General features: G+C 50.1%; 1 protein-coding gene across 1 annotated transcript; it reads left to right on the top strand.

Annotated features, from left to right (window-relative positions):
- Positions 1-935: 935 nt before the first annotated feature.
- On the top strand, positions 936-23,357 carry PIWIL1 (piwi like RNA-mediated gene silencing 1; the record flags this gene model as incomplete). The annotated part of the gene is made up of 20 exons (XM_081036606.1): positions 936-1,013; positions 1,333-1,441; positions 4,288-4,413; positions 5,061-5,275; positions 5,618-5,739; positions 6,718-6,798; positions 7,483-7,680; positions 8,093-8,204; positions 11,674-11,800; positions 11,975-12,092; positions 12,513-12,627; positions 13,702-13,889; positions 14,241-14,313; positions 15,857-16,057; positions 16,170-16,273; positions 17,149-17,219; positions 17,536-17,689; positions 20,385-20,510; positions 22,259-22,406; positions 22,539-23,357. 20 exons carry the CDS (start codon positions 936-938, stop codon positions 22,653-22,655), a joined length of 2,583 nt encoding a protein of 860 aa, XP_080892732.1. The 3' UTR covers positions 22,656-23,357.
- Between the last annotated feature and the right edge of the window lie 1,786 nt (positions 23,358-25,143).

Here is a 25,143-nt window from a genome sequence, read left to right as displayed (position 1 = left end):
TATAGTGACAATTGGATCTGCCTTTTCCACTAGGCTAATATTTGTTGGGTACTTTCTGTGTGCCAGGTACTTTGTAAGTGCTTTGTGTGTGTTCTCGTTGAGCTTCACAATTGACCTGTGCGGTGGGTTATTGTAACTGCATTCCACAAAAGAAGACACAAGTCCCAGGGTCCAGGAAGGAGTGGGATTTGGGCAGTCTGACACTTACAACCTGGTGGTACTGCTTTCTGCCTGGGGACGGGGAGTGCGCAGGGACCTTTTATACACAGTAGCATAGCCGATGCCTGACACAGGTCCTGGCTCACCGTGGGTACTTAGTAGCATGGTGGTGTTGCAGAAATGGAGACAGTGGTTGGGTCACATGAGGGAGGAGCAGTAAAGGAGTAGTTTCGAGAGAAATGACTCAGTCATTTTTCTTCAGCGACCAAGAATGAGACTATGGGACATAAGTGATGTGATAGGACAGACACTGGTCTGGGTACATTCACTTTAAGCTCCACATGGAATTGTGGGAAGATCCAGGAGGAGGCAGCTTATACGCAGAAGGGTTACCCCGAGGGCCTGGCGTGAAGCTCGCCCCGTGCTGTTTCACAGCAGCTTCCATAAGAAAAGTAGTGCCCGGCATCCTCAGTCTCAAGTTTCTCCTGCTGTTTTCACTACATCAACTGAACAATGAAACAGTTATTAAAATCAGTCTTCCACTTGTGCCCTCCCTGCTGGCCCAGCGCCCAGTGCAGTCAGCACTGAAGTTTGTTGAAGGCGGGGCATTTGTGCCTTAAGAAACTGGGTTAGAGAGGTTAGGGGAGGAAATCACCCAGGAGCTGTTTCAGACTTCCTGAGCAAATCAGTTTACAGGTGCCTTGTAGAAACAGTCAGACGTAAGTGTGTACACTGAGTGCTGTCCTCACGTTTGTTTCCTTGCAAGCAAGAACACAATGACTGGGCGGGCCAGAGCGCGAGCCAGAGGAAGGGCCCGTGGTCAGGAGACGGCGCAGCACGTGGGCACTACTTTGGTGAGTCAGCCACCATTTCCGCCTGGGTCCTGGAAAGCTCTTGGCAAACCTGGCTTGGGCTTGGCTGGCCTGTCAGGGCCAAGGTGAGGGAGGAGAGAGGAACGCTACAAGGACGAGTGCGGCCCACATCCCGCAGGTGCTAGAAATGGGCTCGTGACTCTCGGTGGTGACCCTTTGTGAAGGCACGTCTGTAGTAAAACACTTGATGAACGGCTTAGACCAGCTTTGGTTGGATGCCTTAGGTTTGTTTGAGACTCATTATTTCATATCTGTGAGTCTTGATATAATAAGAATGTTCTTTATTTGCGGATAACTGCAGAATCAGCAGCCTGGTTACGCTCAGCCGAGACCTCAGCAGCCCCTAGAGGGGGAGCTGGTTGGCCGTGGACGACTGCGAGGACCAGTGGGAGCAACAGCCAAGTCACAAGGTGAGGGGAGAGTGAGAAGACCGTGTGTGTGGGGGGGTGTCCTGTTGGACGTGAAACGGTAACCAGTGTACACACTAAATAAACTGTCCAGTATAACGATCTCACACTGTGTAGCTGCTACCCAGTGGGGTGCCACATGCTTTCTTCTTTCCCTAGAAATGGAAAGAGCTTGTGTGTGACAGGCCCAAGGATTACAAGGCAACTCAATTCTAAACGAATTGTAAATTCACTTCTTCATTAATAAACCATTTTAGAACATTCTCTCGGCATCTTTGGTGCTATCAGAAGCTGGAGCAGGTTTAACATTTGTAGCTTTGGTTTATAAAATACACTTCACATGAGTTGTAGTGGGTCATCCTGCTTCTCAGATGTGAAAACTGAGGTCAGAGCTGTGATAGCCGGAGGGGTCAGAACACCAGCTCCGATTCCAAACACGGTGCCTTTTTGCTGCATTGTTGCCAAAAATGAATTGTGTGGATGCATGATACAAGATTCCTCTAAGGCTATTAAGTTGTCTTATTTTTGTATACGAAATAACAGGGCCATATACACACGGGGAACTAATAATGTAGGAACATTGGCTTTTAATCTGTGAGGAGGGCCTTGGAGGTGGCTGGTCAAATAGTGTCGAGGCACGTGGATAACTAGAAAACAAAGCTGTTCCCTATTTTATCTCTTGCATTAAAGTCCCATGTACTCCAAATACTTAGTCATAACCAATGAAATCCATAAACATTAGAAAAACCACAGATGGATCTAAAATCTTGAAGTGGTGTAAAGTGATGTGACATATTCTGTCAGTATCAGAAGACAAGCCGGACACTTACTGGAATGTTCTCTGATACACAGAGCATTCTTACAAATCCGTCATCCTGGGCAGGCGGGAGAGTGATGAAAGGGCAGTGCACTGAAAATACAGAAGCCGATGAAAACGCTCAGCCTGGTCATTAAAGAAATGCCAAAGACACTGGCACTCATTGACCTGTCTCTTCTCCATTTTGTTTGTTGCCAGTGGTGGCAACTGTAAAAGTGGAACCTGTGCTCCCGTGGGTTGTATGGTGGCACTAACTTTGGGTGGCAGGTTGTGATGTGAGCCTCTGCAGTGGCACTGCTCACGGGAATGTCCTGGATAAGGAGTATGTGACTGTGTACACGTGTGAACTGTATACAACATGCGGTACCAAAACACTGGAAACACGTGCCGAGTAAGAGCCAAGACTGCCCGTAACCACAGCACCATTGAGCTATTTTCAAGGACGGAGAAACCCAACCGGGCTGTGTCGGTTGAAAACAACCTGTAAAACAGCATTCTCTTTGTATTTTTAATAAATGTAGGTGCATGTGTATATTTCCTGTGTAAAAGGTTTTGAGGAAAAATACATACGTTGATAGTGCTTCATCTGAAGAGTTGGTTAGAAGACAAAGGGTCTTGCATTTGTTACTTGATGTAGCCAATTACATGTGTTACTTTTTGGGTACAAAGTGCTTATTTTTCCAGTGCCTGATGAGAATTCATTTATGGGCATTAATCTCTTAAAGGATTTTACTCAATCACTTTCTCTAATCTTGGTGCCTCAGTTCTTTGGAAGCTTCAAACGTTTTAATCATTTAGCTGCGTTCAAAATATTCAGCAAAAATTCACTTGAATTAAAACTTTGTATAAAATGATGAGCTGAAGATGTTTTCAAACATTTCCTTATGGGTGCAGCCTTGCATGTAAATGATATTGTGGCAAGTCCTTAAATCGGGTTTCTCAAGCACTCTCCATGCTGCTCTCTGCTAACTCGTTTTAAGTTACTCAGGAATGCTGTTCAGCATCTGTAGAAAGGTGCTCTACCTTCCCAAGTAAGGGTCCTCGTGAGGAGTCAGTCCTGCCTGGGTCGTAAGTGAGAGGCCGAGCTACCACTTCTCACCACGTTCGTAAGAACGGGACTGAGCTGCTCATCACAGGAGAAGTTCCGGTAACAACTAGGTGTTAGAAGTAAAAACGACACATTGAACAGATGGGTGGTTAATGAAGCGACGTTTGGGACTTTGGTTTTCATTCTGTGAAGGGGGTGGACACGCCAAAGGGTAGAGCGGCCTCCAGTGTGATCTGTGCCTTTAATAAAGGTGATGGCACCTGCATGGAAGGGAATTAGCAAGGCTTCCAGTTCCATACGTTCTCAAATCTGTCATCTAGAGATTGACAGTCAATCAAGCTTTGACTAAAGATAATAATCGCAGTATTGCACGTGTAGGTAGAGAGGGGAACAGACCTCACCATTGTTTATATTCAGAAACTTGCAATCAGGTTTTTGCATCCAGAACTGAATTTTTTAAAGAAAAATTCAGATTTTTTTCAGGGGAAAGCTCAAACCTTTACGACCTGCTGTTGCTGTCAGGTAGGGTGCAGAATGCCTGACCTGTGTTGGGGTTCTCAGTCAGGGCCATCGTGGTAGAAACCGAACGTGCTGGGGAGAGAAGTTCACTGAGAGCGACTGATAGGAACGGTCACATGTTTAAAGGACCTTTCAGCTGAGCCCCTGAAAGTCCCGAGGTCCAGGAACCAGCGTGTTCAGCAGCCCCTTTAAAGTGCTTTATACGTGATGTCTCGTAGACACTCACTGCGTTCCTGTGAAGTTCATGATCCTCAATTCTATAGGTAAAGAACACGAAGGTTCTTTAAGGGGCTTCCACGGTGTGGCTGGCACTGCCAGTGTGTTTAAGCCTCTGTTACTTCTCTGACGAAATCAGCAGTTCTGAGCGAGTTCTGCTGCTTGTGGGCGGAAGAGAGCTGGGCTCTTTGTTCTTTATTTCCTGTTCCGTTTTACTGGGGTGTATAAATTCTCTCTTCTTTTTCTAAGAAGTCCAGATTTCTGCTGGATTTCAGGAGCTATCATTGGCAGAGAGAGGAGGTCGTCGTCGAGACTTCCACGACCTCGGTGTAAATACAAGACAGAACCTGGACCATGTTAAAGAGTCAAAAACAGGTAAGGTCACTTTTTCTTAAAATTAAAGTTTATTGGGGTGACAGTTGTTAGTTGCATAGATTTCAGGTGCACAATTCTGTATTACCTCATCTATAAATCCCACTGTGTGTTCACCACCCAGAGTCAGTTCTCCTTCCATCATATGTTAGCCCCTGTTCGGTTCATTCGTAACGCAGTTCTGTGCACTTCCCAGGTCCTCAGGACAATGCATGGAAGTGCTTTGTCTTAGGTGCTGTCTTGTCTGCTGCATTGCAGAGAGAAAGGGCACGTGTGGTCCTGGGTGCTGCATGGTCCTTTCTCCCCTTTGGCTTTGAGGAAGTAGGTTGCAGGTGTCTTCAGAGGCACCGAAAGGTTTTTTATTAAATAGTACATCGATCACTTCTTTCTTTTAAAACTTTCTGCCATAAAGAGATCTAGCTGGTTCAGTTGTAAATTACTTGGTCAAAGGAGGATTTATTTCTAAATGTGTGCTTTTAGGGGTTTCCCCAGATGGGGAGGGGCCCCCACAGTCGGATGTCTGAGAACATCCGTGGTGTCTGCTGTTCTGTCCTTGGCTTACAGAAGTGCATCCACCTTGTCACGTAGGAATGATTTCCCAGAAGGACAAACTTGGGAATTTGCTAAGTGAGTGTGACTTGTTTCCACAGGTTCTTCAGGTATTATAGTGAGGCTAAGCACAAACCACTTCCGGCTGACGTCCCGGCCCCAGTGGGCGTTGTATCAGTACCACGTCGACTACAACCCTCTCATGGAAGCCAGGAGGCTCCGCTCAGCTCTTCTTTTCCAGCACGAAGATTTGATTGGAAGGTGTCATGCTTTTGATGGAACAATATTATTTTTACCTAAAAGACTCCAGCACAAGGTTATTTCAGATGTCGGTCGGGATGGGAGAGGGAGGTGGGGGATTTCCACTTCGCAGCAGACCGCCACAATCTAAGGTAGCTCTTGGAGCAACCCTCGGGATAGCCTGTGGACGAAACCCAAAGGCCTCGTGGCATTGTTGTGGCAAACTTACATCCTGAGTAACTTAGTGATTACAGTTCAATCACAGTACGGGCACTTACCCACGCTTCTCTCGTAGCCATCCTTTGTCTCCACTTTAAAACTTGTCTGTACGTCTCATTGTTGCCTCATTAAACAGGCGTTATATGATTAGTTTTCTTTTAACAATTCAAAGTTCGCTTTTCCACCTCTCTGGCCTCAGGTCACTGAAGTTTTCAGTCAGACCCGAAACGGAGAGCACGTGAAGATAACGATCACGCTAACGAATGAGCTGCCCCCGACGTCACCGACCTGTTTGCAGTTCTATAATATTATTTTCAGGAGGTATGTTAGCGTTTTTTAACATTTTATTAAGAAAACTTTAAACATAGAGCAAAGTTGAAAGAACTATACAGTGAATACTTGTGTACTCAACTTCACAGTGGTTTGTGAGGGTCACTGGGTCACTCTGAACAGCAGCCGTTCAGAGCCTGGTGCGCTGGTAATGTCACTGCAGGCAAGCGTGCGTGTGCCTAACTCCCTCTCTGTGCTGCCATTTGCTTTGGCGAGTGCTGTTGGAGCCTGTGTTCAGAACACTCCCATTCTCAGAAGCTCATCACTCACTGTGTTCCTTCCCCCCCACGCTGGAGACTGTCCAGGCAGCAGGGCAGCTGGAGGTGTGTTCAGGTGGACTTGTTTCATCCCAGGACACACTGCATGCTCTGTCACTTGCTTTCAATGTAGATACCATATTTCCCAAATCTAAACTAAGGATCCATGTCCTGCGAAGCTTTCCCCACTGCAAGAAGCAACGTGGGAAATTTGCCTGAGAAATGAGGCACAATACTGGGGTTTGTAATTTACCTCTTGAAATTGGTCATAAGATGCCTGTCACTGATGCCAGGATGTTCATTTTGGTGGGTACCTGTTTTGAATTTAATAAGTAGGCTGATTTTTCTCTTAATGAGGGGTTGGCAGACTTCTGCAGGGGGCAGACAGTGAGCACTTTAGGCTCACAGGTCCTACACTCTCTGTCTCAGCCACAGAGCGTTTGTAAATGAAAGGCCACTGCTATCTTCCAGTAAAACTTTGCTGGTGGACACTGACCTTTCACATCATTAATCTTTGGGTTTTTTCCAACCTTTAAAAACATAAAAAGCCATTCGTAGCCCCTCGGCCCAACACAAAACGGCAGGTTGGCTGGATCCGGTCCACGGGGTCCCGCCAGCCAGCCAGCCCCTGTAGTAAACACATGCCACTGTGGTCGCAGCCGGGACACACTGATCAGTATTCACTTCTCTGTTCTGACCTTTCAATTCCTAGGCTTCTGAAGATCATGAATTTGCAACAAATTGGCAGGAATTATTATAATCCGAGTGACCCAATTGACATTCCGAATCATAGGTTTGTATGAAGTGGAGAGTTTCTATTCCTTAGGTTTGGAAAATGATGTTCGAATTTGAAATGACCCAATTTCCCACTGTGGCTGTGAATGGTGCCCATGCCATTCAGTGGACATTTAACCTGGCGTGGATAATAGAGACATCCTCGAATCCTCGGATCTGTGAAAATCACAGGAGAGCAGAGAGACGTGCCTAACTCTAAGTCTGTTTGCTCTGAGGTAGTAAAATTCACCCGCCAACTGGGGTTGCTTCAGAGTTACTAGTGGGTAAGAGTGCAGCCCACGTGGCGTAGGTGTAGCACAGTAATGCCAGGTGCTTGCAGTTCGATCGGTAACGTTCTCAAATCTTGGGCCAGGGTCCCTTTGATCTTCAGGCGCTATTTGAACTTGTGTGAAGAACACGCCTACTCTCAGAAACTTAGCACTAACTTTATGTTCCTTTTCCCCCTCCCTTTAATAAAGTTAGTCTTTTCATTTAAAATTGGACTTACCCAGTTGTTATAAAAGAACATTCATTGTTGAAAATCTCTAATAGACAGGTCTTCCTCTGGAACCACGTAAAACCTAGAAAGAAGTAAATTGACTCAATCAGAACTGTTGTACTTTAGACCCAATTCATAAAGGTGAAAAACGACTTGATATGTGTAAGACACGCGGCCGCTCCTGAGGTGCCCCCCCCCCCACAGGTTGGTGATCTGGCCGGGCTTCACCACGTCCATCCTGCAGTATGAGAACAACATCATGCTCTGCACCGACGTCAGCCACAAGGTCCTCCGCAGCGACACTGTGTTAGACCTCATGTTCAACCTGTACCATCAGACCGAAGAGCACAAGTTCCAGGAGCAAGTTTCTAAAGAGCTCATTGGTTTAATTGTTCTTACCAAGTAAGACTTCTTTTTAAAATGCAAACGCATCACTCTGTAAGTCTTAAGACTGGCTTTCTAGTCCTACAAAGTTAGGAGAGGGTACCATTTCCAGTGGAGGGGTGGGAATGGCAGGAAAGTGGAGCGATGTTTGTGAGCTCTCAAGATGAAGCTTTCGGGGAAAAGAACAAATACCTAATGACTTCTTTCCTTTCTAGTTTTCCTTTTACTTTCTAATAGTAATTTAGTCACTTCCCCGTCCATCCAGCATAGTCTTTAAGAAATTCTTTTCCGTTTTTCTTTCCATAACATTGCATATTCCTAAGTGCTTTGAAATTTCATTTTCTAGAGAGTACATACTGTCTAGGTAGTCTTCCTGTGCGATATTTCTGCCCATCTTAACCAAACACCACTGCATGCTATTGTCCCACAGGTATAACAACAAAACCTATCGAGTGGATGACATCGATTGGGACCAGAACCCAAAGAGCACGTTCAAGAAGGCAGACGGCTCGGAGGTCAGCTTCCTGGAGTACTACCAGAAGGTGAGACGGGAAGCCAGCGCGGCTTTCGGCCCGGTGTGGAGAGCTTGGGCCGGCTGGGGGGATCGGGGAGGTCCTAACGCCATGTGTTATACAGCCGTGTGGAAACACGTCCACCAGGCACAGTTCATTTTAGCTCCCGAGCCGATGAGAAGCTCCCTCTCCTGCTTCCTCGTTCGCAGAACTAAAGGTTACATCTGAAGTTCAGCTTGTGGAGGACGAACGGGAGGGTGCTAGGTGGTAAGCACTGCAGGTTGCCCAGCCCTCCCCTTATTCGAAGGCGCTTTTTCACCTCACCTGGGTGTGAGGTAAAGCTCTCCGAATCCCCAGCACGAGTCGTGCCCCGTCCGTGTGGGGGCTAAGTTGGAACTTGTTTGACACGCTGACCGTGCAGACAGGCTTGTTCCCTACGGGCGACACGAGCTCATCTTCTCACACGGGTTTTATACAGATTCATCTAGCCTTTGGCTCAGTGATCACTACACTGAAAAACAGACAGGCAAGTGAGGGCAAGAAAAGCAATGTCTGACTGGAAGAAAACAAGTGTTTATGTAGGGACACAGGCTGGCGTTGTAGCGTTCGGAGGTGAGCAGATCTGGGCCCTGAGTCCTTAGAAGGTCGGATTCCATTTGATAACTCGGTTAAAAGTGCAAGCAAAGTATTTCTAGAAAACATAGCAATGAAAATCTTAAAACTTATCTTTGAAGTGCTAAAATTTATCTCATTTTTTCTATTTTCTGTAGATCATTTCCTTTGTCTAAAAAGCTGGATGAATGAGTTATTATATGTTCACATTTTGTCTCAAAAGTGTACATCTGACTAGTGACTTAGTGACCCTTGAGGGGTAAATGCTGTGACCTGATCTGCTCTGAGACAAACACCAGGGGCCACTACGGACACTAGTGGGCGACTTTGCGAAGTCGCGTTAAGAACTGATCTTATTCTGGGCAAGATGAAGGTAGACGAGGGGTCAGCTTAGCTCAGTTTCTCGGCTGCTGTTTCCGCCTCTTTCCTCCTTGAGGATCCCAGCTGCATCTAACCTCCTCCTTCCGCATGTCAAGTTACTGTGAGGACTGAGTCTTAGTGTTTTTTCTGTGGTTTATTTCAATAATCGCTGTCGGGTGGGAGGGGTGGTGAATATCAACCCAGGACACGGGTGAAAGTTTGGTTTAAACCTGAACAGGGTCGGGGCGGTCTCCCTGTGACTAGGACTGAGTCTGACCTCCCAGTGTGGCTTCTGCGAGCGGCCTTTTAAGTGCTGACAAGCGTCCAGGTCCCGCCTCAGGCCCAGCCCGGCCGCCCGCTGTGACTCCCTACGTGTTCACTCGCTGGTGTCTCGTCTCTTTACGTTGAATATCTGACGATTCCAGATTCCTGGCTGCAGCCTGGCGTGTGTAGGCTCAACTGCGCCCTGATTCTGGGTGGCACGAAGATGCTGCCCAGGTGACCCACACTGGCCATGTCATCTTTCTGACCAGGCTCTGGCTCAGTCAGGGTACAGCCTGTACAGAATCGGGGTCTGTAGTGTACCCCTCCTGTGCCTCAAGCAGGCACGCAGGCCGTGGAGCGAGTGAACGGGTGAATGACAGGTCACTGAACCCTCGGCCCCCACATCCGTCTACCGGACCCTGTGTGACTGTCCAATCCTGCCAGGCCGCCTTCTGTCTGAAAGACCTCCATCCTTCTCTTCTGAGGGGGAGGCCCCATTGCTCTCACCTATCCAACTAGTCCCTCAGTTTTTTTCATCTCTCCCGCCTTCTGATCCATTTTCAAACTCACACAAATCCAATGTTACTTTCTTCTACCTAAAGAAGTCGAGAGGCTCTGCGTTGCTCTGTTGACTTGTTTATGCACATGGGTCTTTGTCCACCGACATGCTGAGTGAGTGGCCTGCCTGCTTGTTCGTCCCCGTCAGGCCCCTGCCCTCTGCCCCCACCTTAGCTAATCGCGGGCGCCCTCTGCCAGAAACCCTGCATGCTTCACTCTTGCTCTTAGATGTCAGCTCAGATTATTTCTGAAGGGACGACTTCGCTCACTGCCAGGGCAGATGAAGTGTCTAGCAGATGTGATTAATGGAAAGGGGGTGGGGTGAAATATTTGAAAGAATCAAGGCATTCTGAGGACTTCCCAGTAAGTGCAGTTGTAGTCATAAGTGACGGCATGGATTTTATAAAGATAAGAGCTGGGAAACAGAGCAGGAGACTTGAGGGAAGGGAAGGTCGTGGGCGGTCAGTTTTAAAAGAAAAAGGTCTGACAGTAACATTAAGCAAAAGTGAAACTGCTGGTTCTCAGACACAGGAAGGTGTTCAAAGGATTGGCAGGCTTTTGTTTGGGCCCTAAGAGGCTAGAAAGGGGGTCCCAACGTTCTGTAATCGAGCTAAGCATTTAAATTCCTTTGGGGGAAGACAGCGAGAGTCAGAGCAGTTCTGCAATCACTCTGTGTGTGTTGGCGCCCAAATAAATGTGTGAAGGAGGGTGACTGTGGGGCCCCCATTCAAGAAAATAGGTTGAATACAAGAGTTTGACATATTTTCTCGTCTAAAATAAGAAAATTAACGTTTTTCCTGGATGTCTGGAAAAGAGTTCAATACAGGACAAAGTCCAGAACAGGCTGGAATTCATGGTCTCTGGATTCAGGCAGCGGAGTGGGCAGGAGCTTGTCAGATACCAGGAATAAGGACTGGACAGAGGAGATGGCCGTGATGATACTACTCTCTTGTGTGTTTAGTGGAGACGTGATGTTTTTAAGGAAAAAGAGCAAGTGAATCAGGATGTCACTTGGGGACGCAGGGGCGGATCAGAATGAGGGTCTTAAAGACCCTCAGGGCCACGAGCTCGAGAAGCCGGTGACGGCTCTACAACTGCAGAGCTGAGCGCAGGCCAGAGAGCGTCTCATGCGCACAGCAAGTCACGGGCATCGGCGTTTGCTGTGTTTTTACAAAGTGTGCAAACTTGCCTTAGACAACGGTGGCACGTGGGAACCTTAAGATGGGGAATCTTAATACTCTGAAACCGAAATTCACCTTTAGTGTGTCACTCTGTAAAAGCTTCCTGCTGAAAACTGCCGCATGCATGCAAACCGCCCTTCCCACATTTATTCTTAGAACAGAGACCCTCACAGCTGGTTCTCACTGTGATGCCAGTGGGTGCAGAGGAATCCCGCCGTGGTGAAGACCTGAGTTACACAGGCTCCTTCTTATGAATCAAGAAATCAAAAAAATGAAGCGAACAGAACTGTGACGAACAGTCAAAACTTAGAGCCTTACTGACCTTGGCCGTCGGAGTTTCTAGGAAAGGGGCTCAGGAAGGCGCATAACTCGCCACCTGCTCTAGTGGGGTTCACACTGCATTTGTGAAGCCAGCCTTGCTCTCCATAACATCAGTCGGAATTGACGCAACTGACCGTTCTGCCCACGGACGTGTTACCAAAGGCATTTACTGTCAACAGTGACGCCTTTCTCCTCTCGAACAGCAATATAACCAGGAAATCACCGACCTGAAACAGCCGGTGCTGGTGAGTCAGCCCAAGCGGAGGAGGGGCCCCGGGGGCAGCCTGCCCGGCCCGGCCATGCTCATCCCGGAGCTCTGCTACCTCACAGGTAGGCACCCGACGGGCCGCCCGCCGCTCCGTCTCAGCAGGCGCTGGAAGCTGCTTGACAGCCGCCCTCCGCCCCCCAAAACCCTCAGAGCTGGAATCCTTTCTCTGTCACCAGCCCACACGTCACTCACAGAGTGTTCCCTTCAACAGACACCTTGAAACGCTTTCCTTAAAGGGCTCACGGACAAAATGCGGAACGATTTCAATGTGATGAAGGACCTGGCGGCCCACACGCGGCTGACCCCCGAGCAGCGGCAGCGCGAGGTGGGCCGGCTCATCGACTACATCCATAGGTGAGTGGGCTCAGCTGTGTGGCGCGGGCGCGGCGGGGGCATGTGTGGGGGCGCGGTGCTTCCTTCTGTCCCCATGAGGCTGCCGTGTGCCAGAGAATAGGACCCTGAGCCTTGGCAGCCAGGCCTTTGATTCTTCTTGTAGAAAAAGGTAACAAAACGAAAGTGAAATGTTTGGGGGCAAATCGATTTTCTGTCACTTATAACATGAGGAAGAGATAGCTTGGGCATCAGCATTTTAAATGAAAGGCTGTCGTGAGGGGAACATAGATGGGGTGACAGAAAGGGGCTGTGCCCGGGGTCCCCAGAGTGGTCCCGGGACTCGGGCCCGAGGGACACGGGAGTTTGCTGCAGCCGGGGCGGACACTGTGCAGGCCCCTGTGCTGTCTGCTCACGTGTGGCGCCTGCTGAACATGTTCACAGAGACGACAACGTGCAGAGGGAGCTTCGGGACTGGGGTCTGAGCTTCGACTCCAACTTGCTGTCCTTCTCAGGAAGAATCTTGCAAGCAGAAAAGATTCACCAAGGTGGAAAAACAGTAAGGCCCTTTGTAAAGTTGCCAGTCCTGTGGGATTCGGGTCAGACCCCCAGAAAGCGAGCAGAGCGCCCTCGCCAGGCCAGCACAGCTCTCAGCTCCCGTTCTCCCCTCCTCCTCGGCCATCTGCCAGCAAAAGGCATGGGGGCGGGGGGGGGGGGGGGGGGGGGGGGGGGGGGGGGGACTGCCCCAGGGAGCGGGCGGGGGGCCACAGAATTAATCATCTGCAGCAAAATGGTGGCATAAATGTCTTCAGTAACCTGAGCGGCTTCAGGTGTAGCCGGGGATTCTGCCTCATCGGGCTGCTCTTTTGTCTGCCGCCACAGTGACCTTTTATGTGGGAAACACGTTCTTTGGCTTCCTTTTTGCCTGGACAATTTGTTTGTTAGGACATATGTTAAACAGTGTGGTGCCTTTTCTATTTTACCTTCAGAAAAGGAACGCGGCTGTTCTAAAGGTGCCTGAAGCTGCTTCACGGGGCGCCCCCCCCCCCCCCCCCCCCCGCCTGCTGCTGAGTGTCCTCAGTAGTGGCCTTGCTGTGCAGGCGGGCTGTTTACCTGCAGTTCTTTTCTTATCCCGGGTAGAAATAATAAAAACGTACGCCCGTCTGAGGGCTGTCGGGAGGTAGGAGGACATGTAAGAAGCACCACAGTTCCCTCCACAATGCGTGTCCCTAGGTCGCTGGGCCCTGATGCTATGTCACCTTCTGCCCGGCTGTCCCAGCTTTCCCCGTTTAGTCAAGCCGCTTCCCTTTCAAAGCCGAACCTTCTTGTACCTTTGTCATGAGGAAAGTAATACCTGTCTTCATAAGATTCTGGAAGAGATGAAGGAGAATGCAGCTACAGCACTCAGGGGTCCCTGGTGTCAGCAGCCACTTGGGTGGCCGCAGTAGACGTGAGTGCCATCCTCCTCTGCACACACTTTGTCTCTTTCTCCCTCCGAGGGCACTCTGCCCGTCACTGCAGCCCCAGTGTCAGAGGGGCCCACTGAGGTCCCCCATGTCAGGGGGGGCCTTACTGACGACGCTTTGGCTTTCTCATGGGAACGCACACGGAACTGTGTCTAACTTTCTTGCAGTTTGATTACAACCCCCAGTTTGCAGATTGGTCGAAGGAGACAAGAGGGGCACCACTGATTAGTGTGAAGCCACTTGACAACTGGCTGCTGGTCTACACTCGGAGAAACTATGAAGCGGCCAACTCACTGATCCAGAGCCTGTTTAAAGTGACGCCAGCCATGGGCATACAGATGAAAAAGGCCATCATGTGAGTTTGCCACGTCACTTCTCCCCGATAATGAGCAGTCATTTGGAGGGTGTGGGGACTCAGGAGTGATAAGAGAACTAAAAACTCGATTATCTTCAGGGTGTGGTACAGCTCCACCTGGCGTGGACACAGACGGATTTCAGTAACTGGGAAAGCGCGGGAGAGCTGGCAGGGCTTCTCAAGGTCCTGCTCTCCTGTGGGACAGACAGCGCCGTCCCAGGGGCTACTCTGGGTGTCTGTGTCACATCTCACCTGGAAGTGCTGTCTGCACCACAGCCTGCAGGGGCTTTTTAACAGACGGTGCATTTGTCGCCCCGTTCTCTGACTGTGGATTGCATATTTCCATGCTAGGATCGAAGTGGATGATAGAACCGAAGCCTATTTAAGAGTCTTACAGCAGAAGGTTACATCAGATACCCAGATAGTAAGTAGCTAATTGACCCACAGGCGGTGGTCCTGGAAGGCTTGATTTAAAAGGGGCATCTGTAAATCTCAGAACTTGAGTTCATTTTCCAAATATTATAATTAGTTCACAGCTGGCCACAGAATATATTTACTTCATACAGTAGCTATGTTCTTGCCGGCTCTAGTTGTGTGCCGTGGAGCTTGTGCACTGCGAAGGTGGGGAAGGGACAGGAAAACAAAGCCGCCTTAAATTTATTTGGACTCAATGGCTTTAATTCTTCTAGAAGATGGGGGAAACAGAAAGGCCCAAATGTAAACATCAGCGCTGTTATCCAGCATGCAGTGTAAGTGAGAGGCAACAGCTCTCACGATAAGGTTTGCGTGGTACTTTAACTCCGAAATGAACTGGCTTCATGTAGTAGCTGTTTTAGCCCTTCATCTCGTATGCACACGCCAAGGCAGGTCACTGCACATTGTCAGGAATAAAGGAGACACCCAGGACGGGAAGACTAATTGGTTGGGGGCTGTAGAGAAGGAAGACAGTAATCTGGGAATAAACTGGAGAACACAGCAGTGAGAGTCTGGAACGTTCCTAAACTTGGAGGTCCAGGATTTGGGCAGCAGTGCATGGGTCAGTTTGTTCTCCTGCTTTACTGAGATGTAATTGACTGTAACTTGTATGATGATTTGGTACACATTATCTATTGTGAACTGTTGATTTGATACATGTACCTATTGCGAACTGATGATTTAATACATGTATCTATTGCGAACTGTTGATTTGATACATGTATCTATTGCGAACTGTTGATTTGATACACATATCTATTGCGAACTGTTGATTTGATACACGTATCTATTGCGAACTGTTGATTTGATACACGTATCTATTGGGAACTGATGATTTGATACATGTATCTATTGCGAACTGTTGATTTGATATGTGTATTTATTGTAAACTGATGGCCACAACAGCATCAACTAACACCTCCTTCACCTGACATAGAGCTGTGTGTGTGTGTGTGTGTAGAACATTCCAGCCGCTCTTCAGCAGCTCTCAGTACCAGTACATTCCACAGGATTGGTGACTGACTACCATGCTGGCGGTGAGACGCCCACAACTTACTCAGCTTATGCCTGGAATTTGTGCCTGTGGACCAACACCTCCCCATTTCAGGCAGGGCTGTATTTAGAAGTGGCATGCCACTTTGTTTCCCAAATTGTCCATGGACGTCCTGGGACATTTCAATTTGATCAGATTCTCAAGCCAGAGCCTTCAAAGTTTAGTACCCACCTGGTACTAGAGCATATTTAAGTCCCCTAGTTTTCCTGGTATTCCGTTTTAGGTGGTTTGCTTACCACGATTTCTTTGTTAGCATCAATCACTGAGCTGAATGTGATAAGCAGTATCTAAAAGCTCATGTCACACTCGCTGTATGGCGGACACAAGTAGTAAAATAAATGACTGTGTTCGTCATTTACATCTCACAGCGGGTGGGTCTGGTTTCCTTTGTCTTCCTTGAACTTAATCATCAGTTTCCTAATTCCTTGTTTGTTTTCAGGTCGTCTGTCTGTTGTCGAGTAATCGGAAAGACAAATATGATGCTATTAAAAAGTACTTATGTACCGACTGCCCCACCCCCAGTCAGTGTGTGGTGGCCCGAACCCTAGGCAAACAGCAGACGGTCATGGCCATCGCCACGAAGATCGCCCTGCAAATGAACTGCAAGATGGGCGGGGAGCTCTGGAGGGTGGACATGCCTGTGAGTGCCAGCTAATTGGGGGGTATGTTTCAGTGGTTTAAGCAAAGCGGGTTGACTGTGCACTCTGCCGGCGGCATAGTGCTGTCGCTGACACCCAGCACTGTTGTGACAGCTGAAGCTGGCCATGATTGTCGGGATTGACTGTTACCACGACACCACAGCCGGCCGGAGGTCCATCGCAGGGTTTGTTGCAAGCATCAATGAAGGGATGACCCGGTGAGTGACACAAGTGCTAAACATGGCAGCCGGGCAGAGTCCAGGGGCTGGTGTCTGGGGGCCGGGAGGTACCAGCACTGTGCTGATTCCTTATTTTCAACCTGCTGATTTCTCTGACATTGGATCCAGCCCAAAGTGTAGGAAAGAAAACTGATTATTAGCTCTTCCCAATATTCCCTTTCTTTACTGTCTCTCTATTTCAGGTTATTTTACTATTATTTGTATTCCATGGGTGGGTGGGGGCACATCTTGTTAAATATGACCTTCTCTAGAAGCTTCTTTGTTTAATACATTTTATTGATGATTGAAATGTAATTTCAAGTTTTCACATTGACTTTATTTTAGAAAACCCACTTCCGTTTACCTAGTCACTTCTATTTCAACACAGTGAAATTATTTTTTAGTGTCTTGATTAGAACTAAGAGAATTGTCAAGAATAGGGGAGAATGAAAATTGGAGGTATATCGATGTGTTGGCATCACTAATGGGCATATTTCCAGGCTTTTTATCCTTTAGGAGAGTGAAATGTGTGACACATGGCTTCTCAGGGCTTTGGCAGCAGAGTGTGCTTCTGTGTTGTGGATATGGGAGCCCAGGTGGCACTGTGGGTGGCACGGCTTACATTTTATTTTCTCCTCAGTAGTGGAACAATAACATTGATTTATAATAAAAGAAACTGAGTTTGTGGAGTTTATAAAGGATTTACTGCATCTTCTCCCTTCTGTTTGGGCTCAGAAAGTATTTGGAGATATTAGCAGGTATCTTAGGGAGGTCAAAGGTCATTCATTACTAAGAGTGAGAGAATTATGGAGTAATCCAAAGGCAGGATGGCTAGACGGGCATTCTCACCGCAGCTGTGTTTTCTCTCTGAGTAGCTGGTTCTCTCGCTGTGTGTTTCAAGACAGAGGACAGGAGCTGGTGGACGGGCTCAAGGTCTGCCTGCAAGGTTAGTGTCCTGCGCTTGCGCTCTGGTGCTGCAACTGTTAGTGGAAGGTGTGCCCAGATTGTGGTGGGGGCACTGTGGGCAGTGTGTGGTGTGCGGGTGTGTCAGCTGTGGGCAGTGGGCGGTGGGCGGGGAGGTGTTAGCCATGGGCGGTGTGGGGGGGGTGTCAGCCGTGGGCGGTGGGCTGGGGGGGTCGGCCGTGTGTGGTGGGCGGCGGGGGGGTCAGCCGTGGGCGGGGAGGGGTCAGCTGTAGGGAGGGGTGTCTGCCGTGGGTGGTGTGTGGTGTATGTGTGCCAGCCCATGTCCCGCCCCCTCGCAGCGGCCCTGCGAGCCTGGAACAGCTGTAATACCTACATGCCCAGCCGTATCATCGTGTACCGGGACGGTGTGGGTGACGGGCAGCTGAAGACGCTGGTCAGCTACGAGGTACCACAGTTCCTGGACTGCCTCAAGTCCATGGGCAGGGGCTACAGGTGAGTGGCACGGCCCGGGCGCTGGGTCCGCAGGGCCACCCCCAGTGCTGGCTCAGTGTCGAGGAGGAGGAGAGCCAGAAGCTGACCTGCTGGGTGCGGGAAGTGGGGTCATGGTGCAGGCGAGGCTGTGGGCGTCCCCCTGCGGCCCTCGCTTACCGCCGCCTGGAGTGCAGGCCCTGAGGCCCTGCCTGTGGGCCCTGTGGGCACAGGGCTGCTGAGTCAGGCCGTCCCAGTCGTCTTACCGTCCTCGTCCTCGGCACAGTGGGCACTGGCTTCACTGCTCTGCGCATGCGACTGGGCCTGTCCTCCTCCATGGGGAAGGTGGGGGTACACATCCCCTGGGGAGCCGCTGCGCACAGCAAGGCCTCCTTCGAAACCCATGCAGGTTTCTGTCTCCTGTGCTCTCCCCCAGACGTCACTGGCCCTGCCTTTGGGCAGCCAAATGCCTCCCACCTCACGCTAGCTGATTCCATAAGTGACACTGCTTAACGTGCGCTGGTTCTCTCGCCCCGGTGGGCGTGGGTGGAGGTCCAGGACTGTGGTACCAAGAGCTCAGCGCCTGGCCCGTGAGGGCTGCTGGGCTGGTTCCCAAGGACACACAGGAAGCCGCCAGGCTGGCTGGTGCATGCCTGCCCATGCACACTTCAGCGCTGGTGCTTCTGCCAGACCTTCGCGGCACACTTGGCCCCACTGGAGACATGGGGGCTTGGAAAGCTGCACCCATCCGGGCCCAGCGTGGTTTCTGTGGCCTGTGGCTGAGCACTGAGAACGGGCTCCAGGCTGGTCTGCTCTGGGCTCCCTGCTGGAGACCTGGTCTAAGCATTGGCCCTGCTCGTCCCCAACAGCGCCATTATGACGCTGGCAAATTCTCAGAGCAAGTCAGGGGTGTCACCTCTTGAAGTAATTGTGTTTTGGGTTAAAATGCTAGTAACCCAAAAACTGCTAGTAGCCGTTTTTAGTATTTTGGAAATGAAGGTTAGCGTTCTCTCCTACCCCTAAAACTCCTTTAACACTGTATTTTCTCATGACTGCGTTGTTTCACATTCTCCTCTGACTTCAGTATCTGTCCACGGCAGGTGTGTGTGTGTGTGTGTGTGTGTGTGGGGTGGGGAGCAGAGAAGGTTCTAGAAAGCACTGCTGCTTGCTAGTCTTTTTAACTGTCTGCTACTGTCGCGCTCTGCAGTTTGTTTAGGTGAAACACCTCCCTGTCCCGTGCTGCGCGCCAGTCCCGTGAGGGAGCACAGCTGGGCCTCTCCCATTTGGGCCTTGTCTGACCGCGTGTGTGGACAGCACACTGTGCATGGCCTGCCCGCTCCACGCTGTGCGTGGAGAGTGGGTTTGTGCTCGCAGAACAAGCCCCCGAGTGGGGAGGGCACAGGACCGGCCGAGGACGCAGCATGATAGTCACCATGTGGTCAGCGCGTGCCAGCACCGTGTGCCTCCTTTCCCCCTCTGACGGTCCACACGCTGGGTCTGAATTCAACTGTGAGATGTGGCTAGAAAAGTGTGTGGACATTACTCAGGCCGACTGCACACCGCCCTCGAGAGCCGCAGGGACAGCACAGGGACGCTGCACGTTCACTAGGGGACTGTTTAGTCTGGACTCAGGGAAGCCAACTGAGGACTTGACGTAAGGATTGGCGGCTGACGTGTGGGGGCTGCGGGGTGAGTGAGCGGTGACCCCCCCCATGCACTGTGAACCAGTAACCGAGAGGCTGGAAGTCGGACGTGGAGACCACTCGAAGGGGCCTTCCTAGCAATGGTTTCCAAGTAATACCTCCTTCTCCACACAGTAGGAAATGCGCACTGACGTGTTTCGCACTGTGCACTTTGCAGACGGGCCGGGCTTAAATCTCCATGTGACAGACACAGAATGTCCCGTCTGCTGAGCACGTCTGCGTGGCCTGTGTCACGGCACGTGCACAGACCGCTGTTTCCCACCCACAGCTATTCCTCGTGCTTTAGTCCAGGGCCTTACAAGTCATGGGGCTTCCCTCACAGCCTGGAGCTGATGTGTCGAGGAGGTGGGGGGGGGGGTTTCTTTTTAAATGGAGTACACGAGGTCTGACACTTAAGTTCACGAACTTGCTGCAACCATGTTGCTCACCTTTTTTGACATCAGAGGGATTATTCATTATGAATTTGTACCAACTGGACACACAGTTAACCAAGTTTACTATTTGGAAGTGCTGAAAAGGCTGCGTGAAAAAGTTAGACGACCAAACTTTTCGCCAACAATTCATGGCTCTTGCATCACGACAATGCACCAGCTTACACGGCGCTGTCTGTGAGGGAGTTTTTAGCCAGTAAACAAACAGCTGTATTGGAACACCCTCCCTACTCACCTGATCTGACCCCCAATGACTCCTTTCTTTACCCAAAGATAAAGGAAATATTGAAAGGAAGACATTTTGATGACATTCAGGACATCAAGGGTAATATGATGACAGCTCTGATGGCCATTCCAGAAAAAGAGTTCCAAAATTGCTTTAAAGGGTGGACTAGGCACTGAGGTCGGTGCATAGCTTCCCAGGGGAGAACTTTGAAAGTGACTGTAGTGATATTCAGCAATGAGGTATGGAGCACCTTTTGTAGAATGAATTCGCGACCTTCATTGTCAGCCTCATATACAGCCAGAATGGTTTATCACATGAAAATAAGATGACTGAATGTAACATTCCTCCTCCTCTTTAAGCCCAAGACTAACAGTGATCGTGGTGAAGAAACGTGTGAATGCCAGGTTTTTTGCTCAGTCTGGAGGAAGACTTCAGAACCCACTTCCGGGCACAGTCATTGATGTGGAGGTGACCCGGCCAGAATGGTAAGTCCTGATTGGCCGAAGGTGCTTCTCTGGCTCTGCATGGCCCGTACCCATCAGCTCAGCATGGGGACTGTGTTCTGAGCTGTTTCTTGTAAGTACTGCAGTCTTCAGCCAGTGAGACCTATAGATGATGACAAAGCCATGCTCCATGAGCTCGTTCCCTGGGCGGTGTTTCACGGGGGCAGGCTGTGGGTGTGTGGCATTAATTATCCACACACAGGTGAAGAGCTGCGGCTCAACCCTGCATGTACTTGCTGGTTTTTCTACATGTGTAACGTTGTCCACAGATTCTTGTTTTCTAATCAGAATTTTTAGATCAGTAACACACTTAGTTCTCCAAAGGTCAGAAAGCTTCGTCTGCTGAGAAAAGTGGCTTCTGATTAAACAAAGCCTTTTCTGTAACTTGGAGCTCCAGTCTGCTAGGAGAAAATAACCCACTGGGACATTGGGGCACACTCGTGGGCACCAGTGTGGTGGGCACTAGTGGTCATGTTCATGCCCTCCTCCTGAGAGCGAGCGTCAGGATGATTTCCACTCTCTGGGGGTGTGGTTGGGAGGGAAGCTTTCCACACAGGCCCCTTTCATCAGGAGGCAGTGCCGTCCACCTGCAGAGTGTGTGGGGGGCACTTTTACTGGGGGGCCTGGGGAATGAGCCCTCCCCACACTTGTTTTAGAGACCAATGATAATACCGATTTTGGTTCCACTTAGCTGTGTGACGGTGGGTGAAATACATATTCTGGGGTGCACTGCCTTGCATGTGTGTCTTTTTCTCAGGCAGTTGTTAGTCACGGCAGAGCTTCTGACTGACGGAACAGACGGCCCGGGCAGCGCCTCGTGGGGGCACTTCCTCCAGCAAGCGCGCGACCCTGGCCTGAGGGCATAGTCAGCTCCCACAGGCGGCTCAGACCGAGTCAAATGAGGCAGTGTAGGAATGCCTTCTGTCCCGGACGCTGCGGAACGTGCCGGCTGCTGGGGCTCTTCGGGCACCTGGAGAAGCCAGGCCCTCACGTGGCCAGCGCTTGGAATGTCGGTCCGGCGAGTCACTTAATGTTTCCTGTGAAGCCTGCACGTGCTGCGCTCAGATGGGTCTCTATCCGCCTCCAGTGCAGCGGGCAGCCCGGGCACAGTGAGCCCCCACCGTCCCCGGCCCCCATGCCAGCCCTCTGCCTCGTGTCTCCTGGCTACCAAGTGACATTTAGTAGCTCCGTAGTCAGGCTCCCTGGTGTTTGTTTTGCCATTTGAGCCCTGTGCTACTTCTCCTTACATTCTGTCATGTTCTCTGCCTCTCGGATTTGTTCTAAATCCGTAACGGTTACAATTAGTTAAGTAGCAGTGGGAACAGCTGGCCGGGCGACGGTCCTGTGGCACAAGTGTGCTTGGGGAGGGCCGTGCCAGGGCTGGGCCTCTGCCAGTCCCCCCGGGGGCTCGGGGCCTCTGGGTGCTCAGCACCTCCCTGGCTGTGCACGTGGGAGTTGGGACAGGTGGTGCGTGTACGGAGCAGCCTGTCACGTGTCTGGAATGCCATAGGCTCCGTGACGAGTACTGACGTGAAAGCAGCTTTCACACGCGCACCGCCCTGAGTGGGTCACGGTGCATCTCTGGACCCCACGGGAGCACTGTCCTGAGGAGTTAGGTCACGTTAGTCCCCGAGACCTTTGCGGTGTCAGAAACTTGCTTCGTCTTGCTTCCAGCGTTCACAGAGGTAGGCCTCACGAGTTTGCCGTCTGGCTTTGCTCTGTAATTCCAGGTATGACTTTTTTATCGTGAGCCAGGCAGTGAGAAGTGGCAGTGTCTCTCCCACCCACTATAACGTCATCTACGACAGCAGTGGCCTGAAGCCAGACCACATCCAGAGGCTAACGTACAAGCTCTGTCACGTCTATTATAATTGGCCAGTGAGTATCCTTATACATCATGAGTCACTTTACAGATGGAATTGCGGTGTTTCCAGAGGCTTCTGTAGTTAATACCGAGCTTTAGAGAAAAGGAGACGTCGAGTAACAGAACCTTGTTTTCTTCCACTAAAGGGAGTCATTCGTGTGCCTGCTCCGTGCCAGTATGCGCACAAGCTGGCTTTCCTGGTGGGCCAGAGCATCCACAGGGAGCCGAACCTGTCCCTCTCCAACCGTCTGTACTACCTGTGACCTGCGGCGGGGGCCAGAGGGAGGGCCGCTTTGCTTTTTGAAAGTATAACTTTGGGATTTTTTTTTCAAGCTTATTTTTTTAACATTACCTTTCTAAATGAAACTGGGGAAGGGAATTAGGAAATGTAATACTGCTATTAACTTATTTTATAGGTAAAATTTAAGATTTTATATTTTATCTTGTTTGCTTCTCATAAATACACTGTGAAGATTTTTTTGTTTTTGTTGGAAAATATGGGTAAGATTCTTTGTTCTAAACAGACTCTGTTAAGCTATTTGAAAAGCGGGGATTTACTTGAAAAATCCTTTCATGAGTGAGACCTACTTGTGAACCTATATTAACCTTTTGAAGTATTTCTTTTGAATTTAAAGGAGAAAACCCATAAAGTGGGAGGCTTGGTCCAGTTGTGAGCTTGGGTTTTATTTGGGTATCTCATAGCTCCTATTTTAAAGACAAAAGCCACCATTAAAGAACCGATAGACGGCGTAGGGACCAGGGAGAAGTATGCTCAGTTTTTCACTTTGGGGCTAAGTGGTATGGGGGTTAACAAAAGGTAGTTGAAAAGTTTTAAATTTCTGTCCAAAGAAACATTTTAAGACTTGTTAACAAGAGGCCAGTAGCCTATATTAACATTACTATTTATTTTGTTTTTCAACTGGGAATCGTTCTATTTGTTATCAAATAAAATTGAAGTGACTGTCACTTTACTTGAATGACAGTGTAGTTTTTGCTTTTGCTGACAGCATATGCGTTTTTCTCCATTTATGTGTTTTTTACACTGTGGGAGCACACACTCAGTCAAAAGGGCTCACAGCTGAATTGGCACCATGTTTGACGCTCATGTCCGAGTAGACGTGTCCGAGTAGCACTCCCGTGTGCAGTGTTAGAAGTCTGAGACTGGGTCCCGGAGCTGTAAGGAGACGCAGGCTGGGCAGGCGGTGCTGTTGTGAAGCTGGTCATTGGAATGAATTCACAGCAACATGCTGGTAGGACTTTTCAGGACATTTCGCAGAGTAGGCTTCAAGTTGATGAGTAATTGTGTCATGAGAACTCCCTTAAATGTCGCTCCTGAGGAACGAGTGGAAACTCTGCGGAGGGCACACAAGCACAGGAGCGCTAAGCTGCTCTTATATTGTACTCGGTCAGGCAGAATTAATGCCTGTAGGTCCAGCCTTCCTCACGCATTATGAATGAAAACCGTTTGTTTCCTTTCAGTTCTTGAAGCTCCTAACTGTTGTTAACCCGGCTCTTGGCATTAGCTGTTTCTAAACCTGTTTGATTTCTAAAGATCAGAAGAAAAGGAACACAGAGGACTGAAGTTCCAGAAGAATGCCAGGAAAGACACACTAGAGGAAAGGGCCGCAGTGCTGGGGGAATCAGTCTGGGCGATTCGGGCAGTGATTTGTAGTCACGCAGTTGCATGGCTAGTCAGTAACTTGGGTCGTTAAAGCCTCGTTCTTAGCACATTGTAAATGATCCCTTCTAGTTGAAAGGCTTTAATGTCATCAAACCACCAAGTTGGTAATTGTGGTAATTCTGGGAAAGCGGCAGTAGTCGATACACGCCCTGTATCAGACTGGTCCCAAGGAACACAATGCCTGTTCAGGTCACGTTCCGCCAAGAGGGGTGTGACCGGCTGTGTCACTTAGCCTAGGCCGCAGGGCCCCGGTGGAGCCTGGCACACATCCCAGACTGCTGGGCTCCTGCCAGACCCACGACGGCGACCGAGAGGAGGCCAGGTGAGCTATCGCCCAGCACAGGTAGTTGGCCCGGCACTTGGGCAAATGCAGGTGCACAGGCACGTGGCCTCAAGTAGATGAAGTGACAGAGTGACTGACACAGGATCCGTCTTCCTCTGCTTAGGTTTTAATCACGCGCCCTGGGGGGACAGGCTGGTCAGAGGACCGAGGTTCACGTCCCAGCCTCCCCAGTGGAGGGAGCGGTGCTTGTGGCAAGACCCCACTGTCTTCTGCAGGTCCTGAACCCACGGCCCGCGGCCCTGGTCGGGGGGCCTGCCACGCACGGCACCAGGGGGTGTTGGGTAAGGGGGGGCCCGTCAGGGAGTTGGTAAGAATTGGTCCCCAAGGAAGACAGGGTGTTACAGCGCATGGCGCCCCCAGTGGACGTTGCTCTGCTTGTTAAAGGCACGTCAGCATGGCTGACGATGGGACAAGGACAGCAGAGCTCTGTGAGGGACCTTTTCAGAGAGCGAGCACACCCGCCCCGTCCCGCTGCTTCCTGAGGACAAGAAAAGGCCCCCTGTGCTGTGTGGGCCCCCATGCAGGAGGCCTGACTGCGGGCGGGCGTCTCTCCCCCCACCCCCCGTGCCTGCCCCTGGACCCGGCGGACTTACCACAGTGCAGGGCTCCATGGCACCCTCATCGTTCACACCTATCCCCATGCCCCTCGGCTGCCCTGACACCCGCTCTACCCAACACTTACCGGTGTCTTCTGGAACCCAAGGTCATGCATCAGCGACCCCTTGTT

The sequence above is a fragment of the Rhinolophus hipposideros genome (genome assembly GCF_964194185.1).
Source record: "Rhinolophus hipposideros genome assembly, chromosome: 24".
NCBI classification, from domain to species: Eukaryota; Metazoa; Chordata; class Mammalia; order Chiroptera; family Rhinolophidae; genus Rhinolophus; species Rhinolophus hipposideros.
The sequence above is the reverse complement of the archived record's forward strand: the minus strand, read 5'-3'. Positions and strand labels throughout refer to the sequence as shown.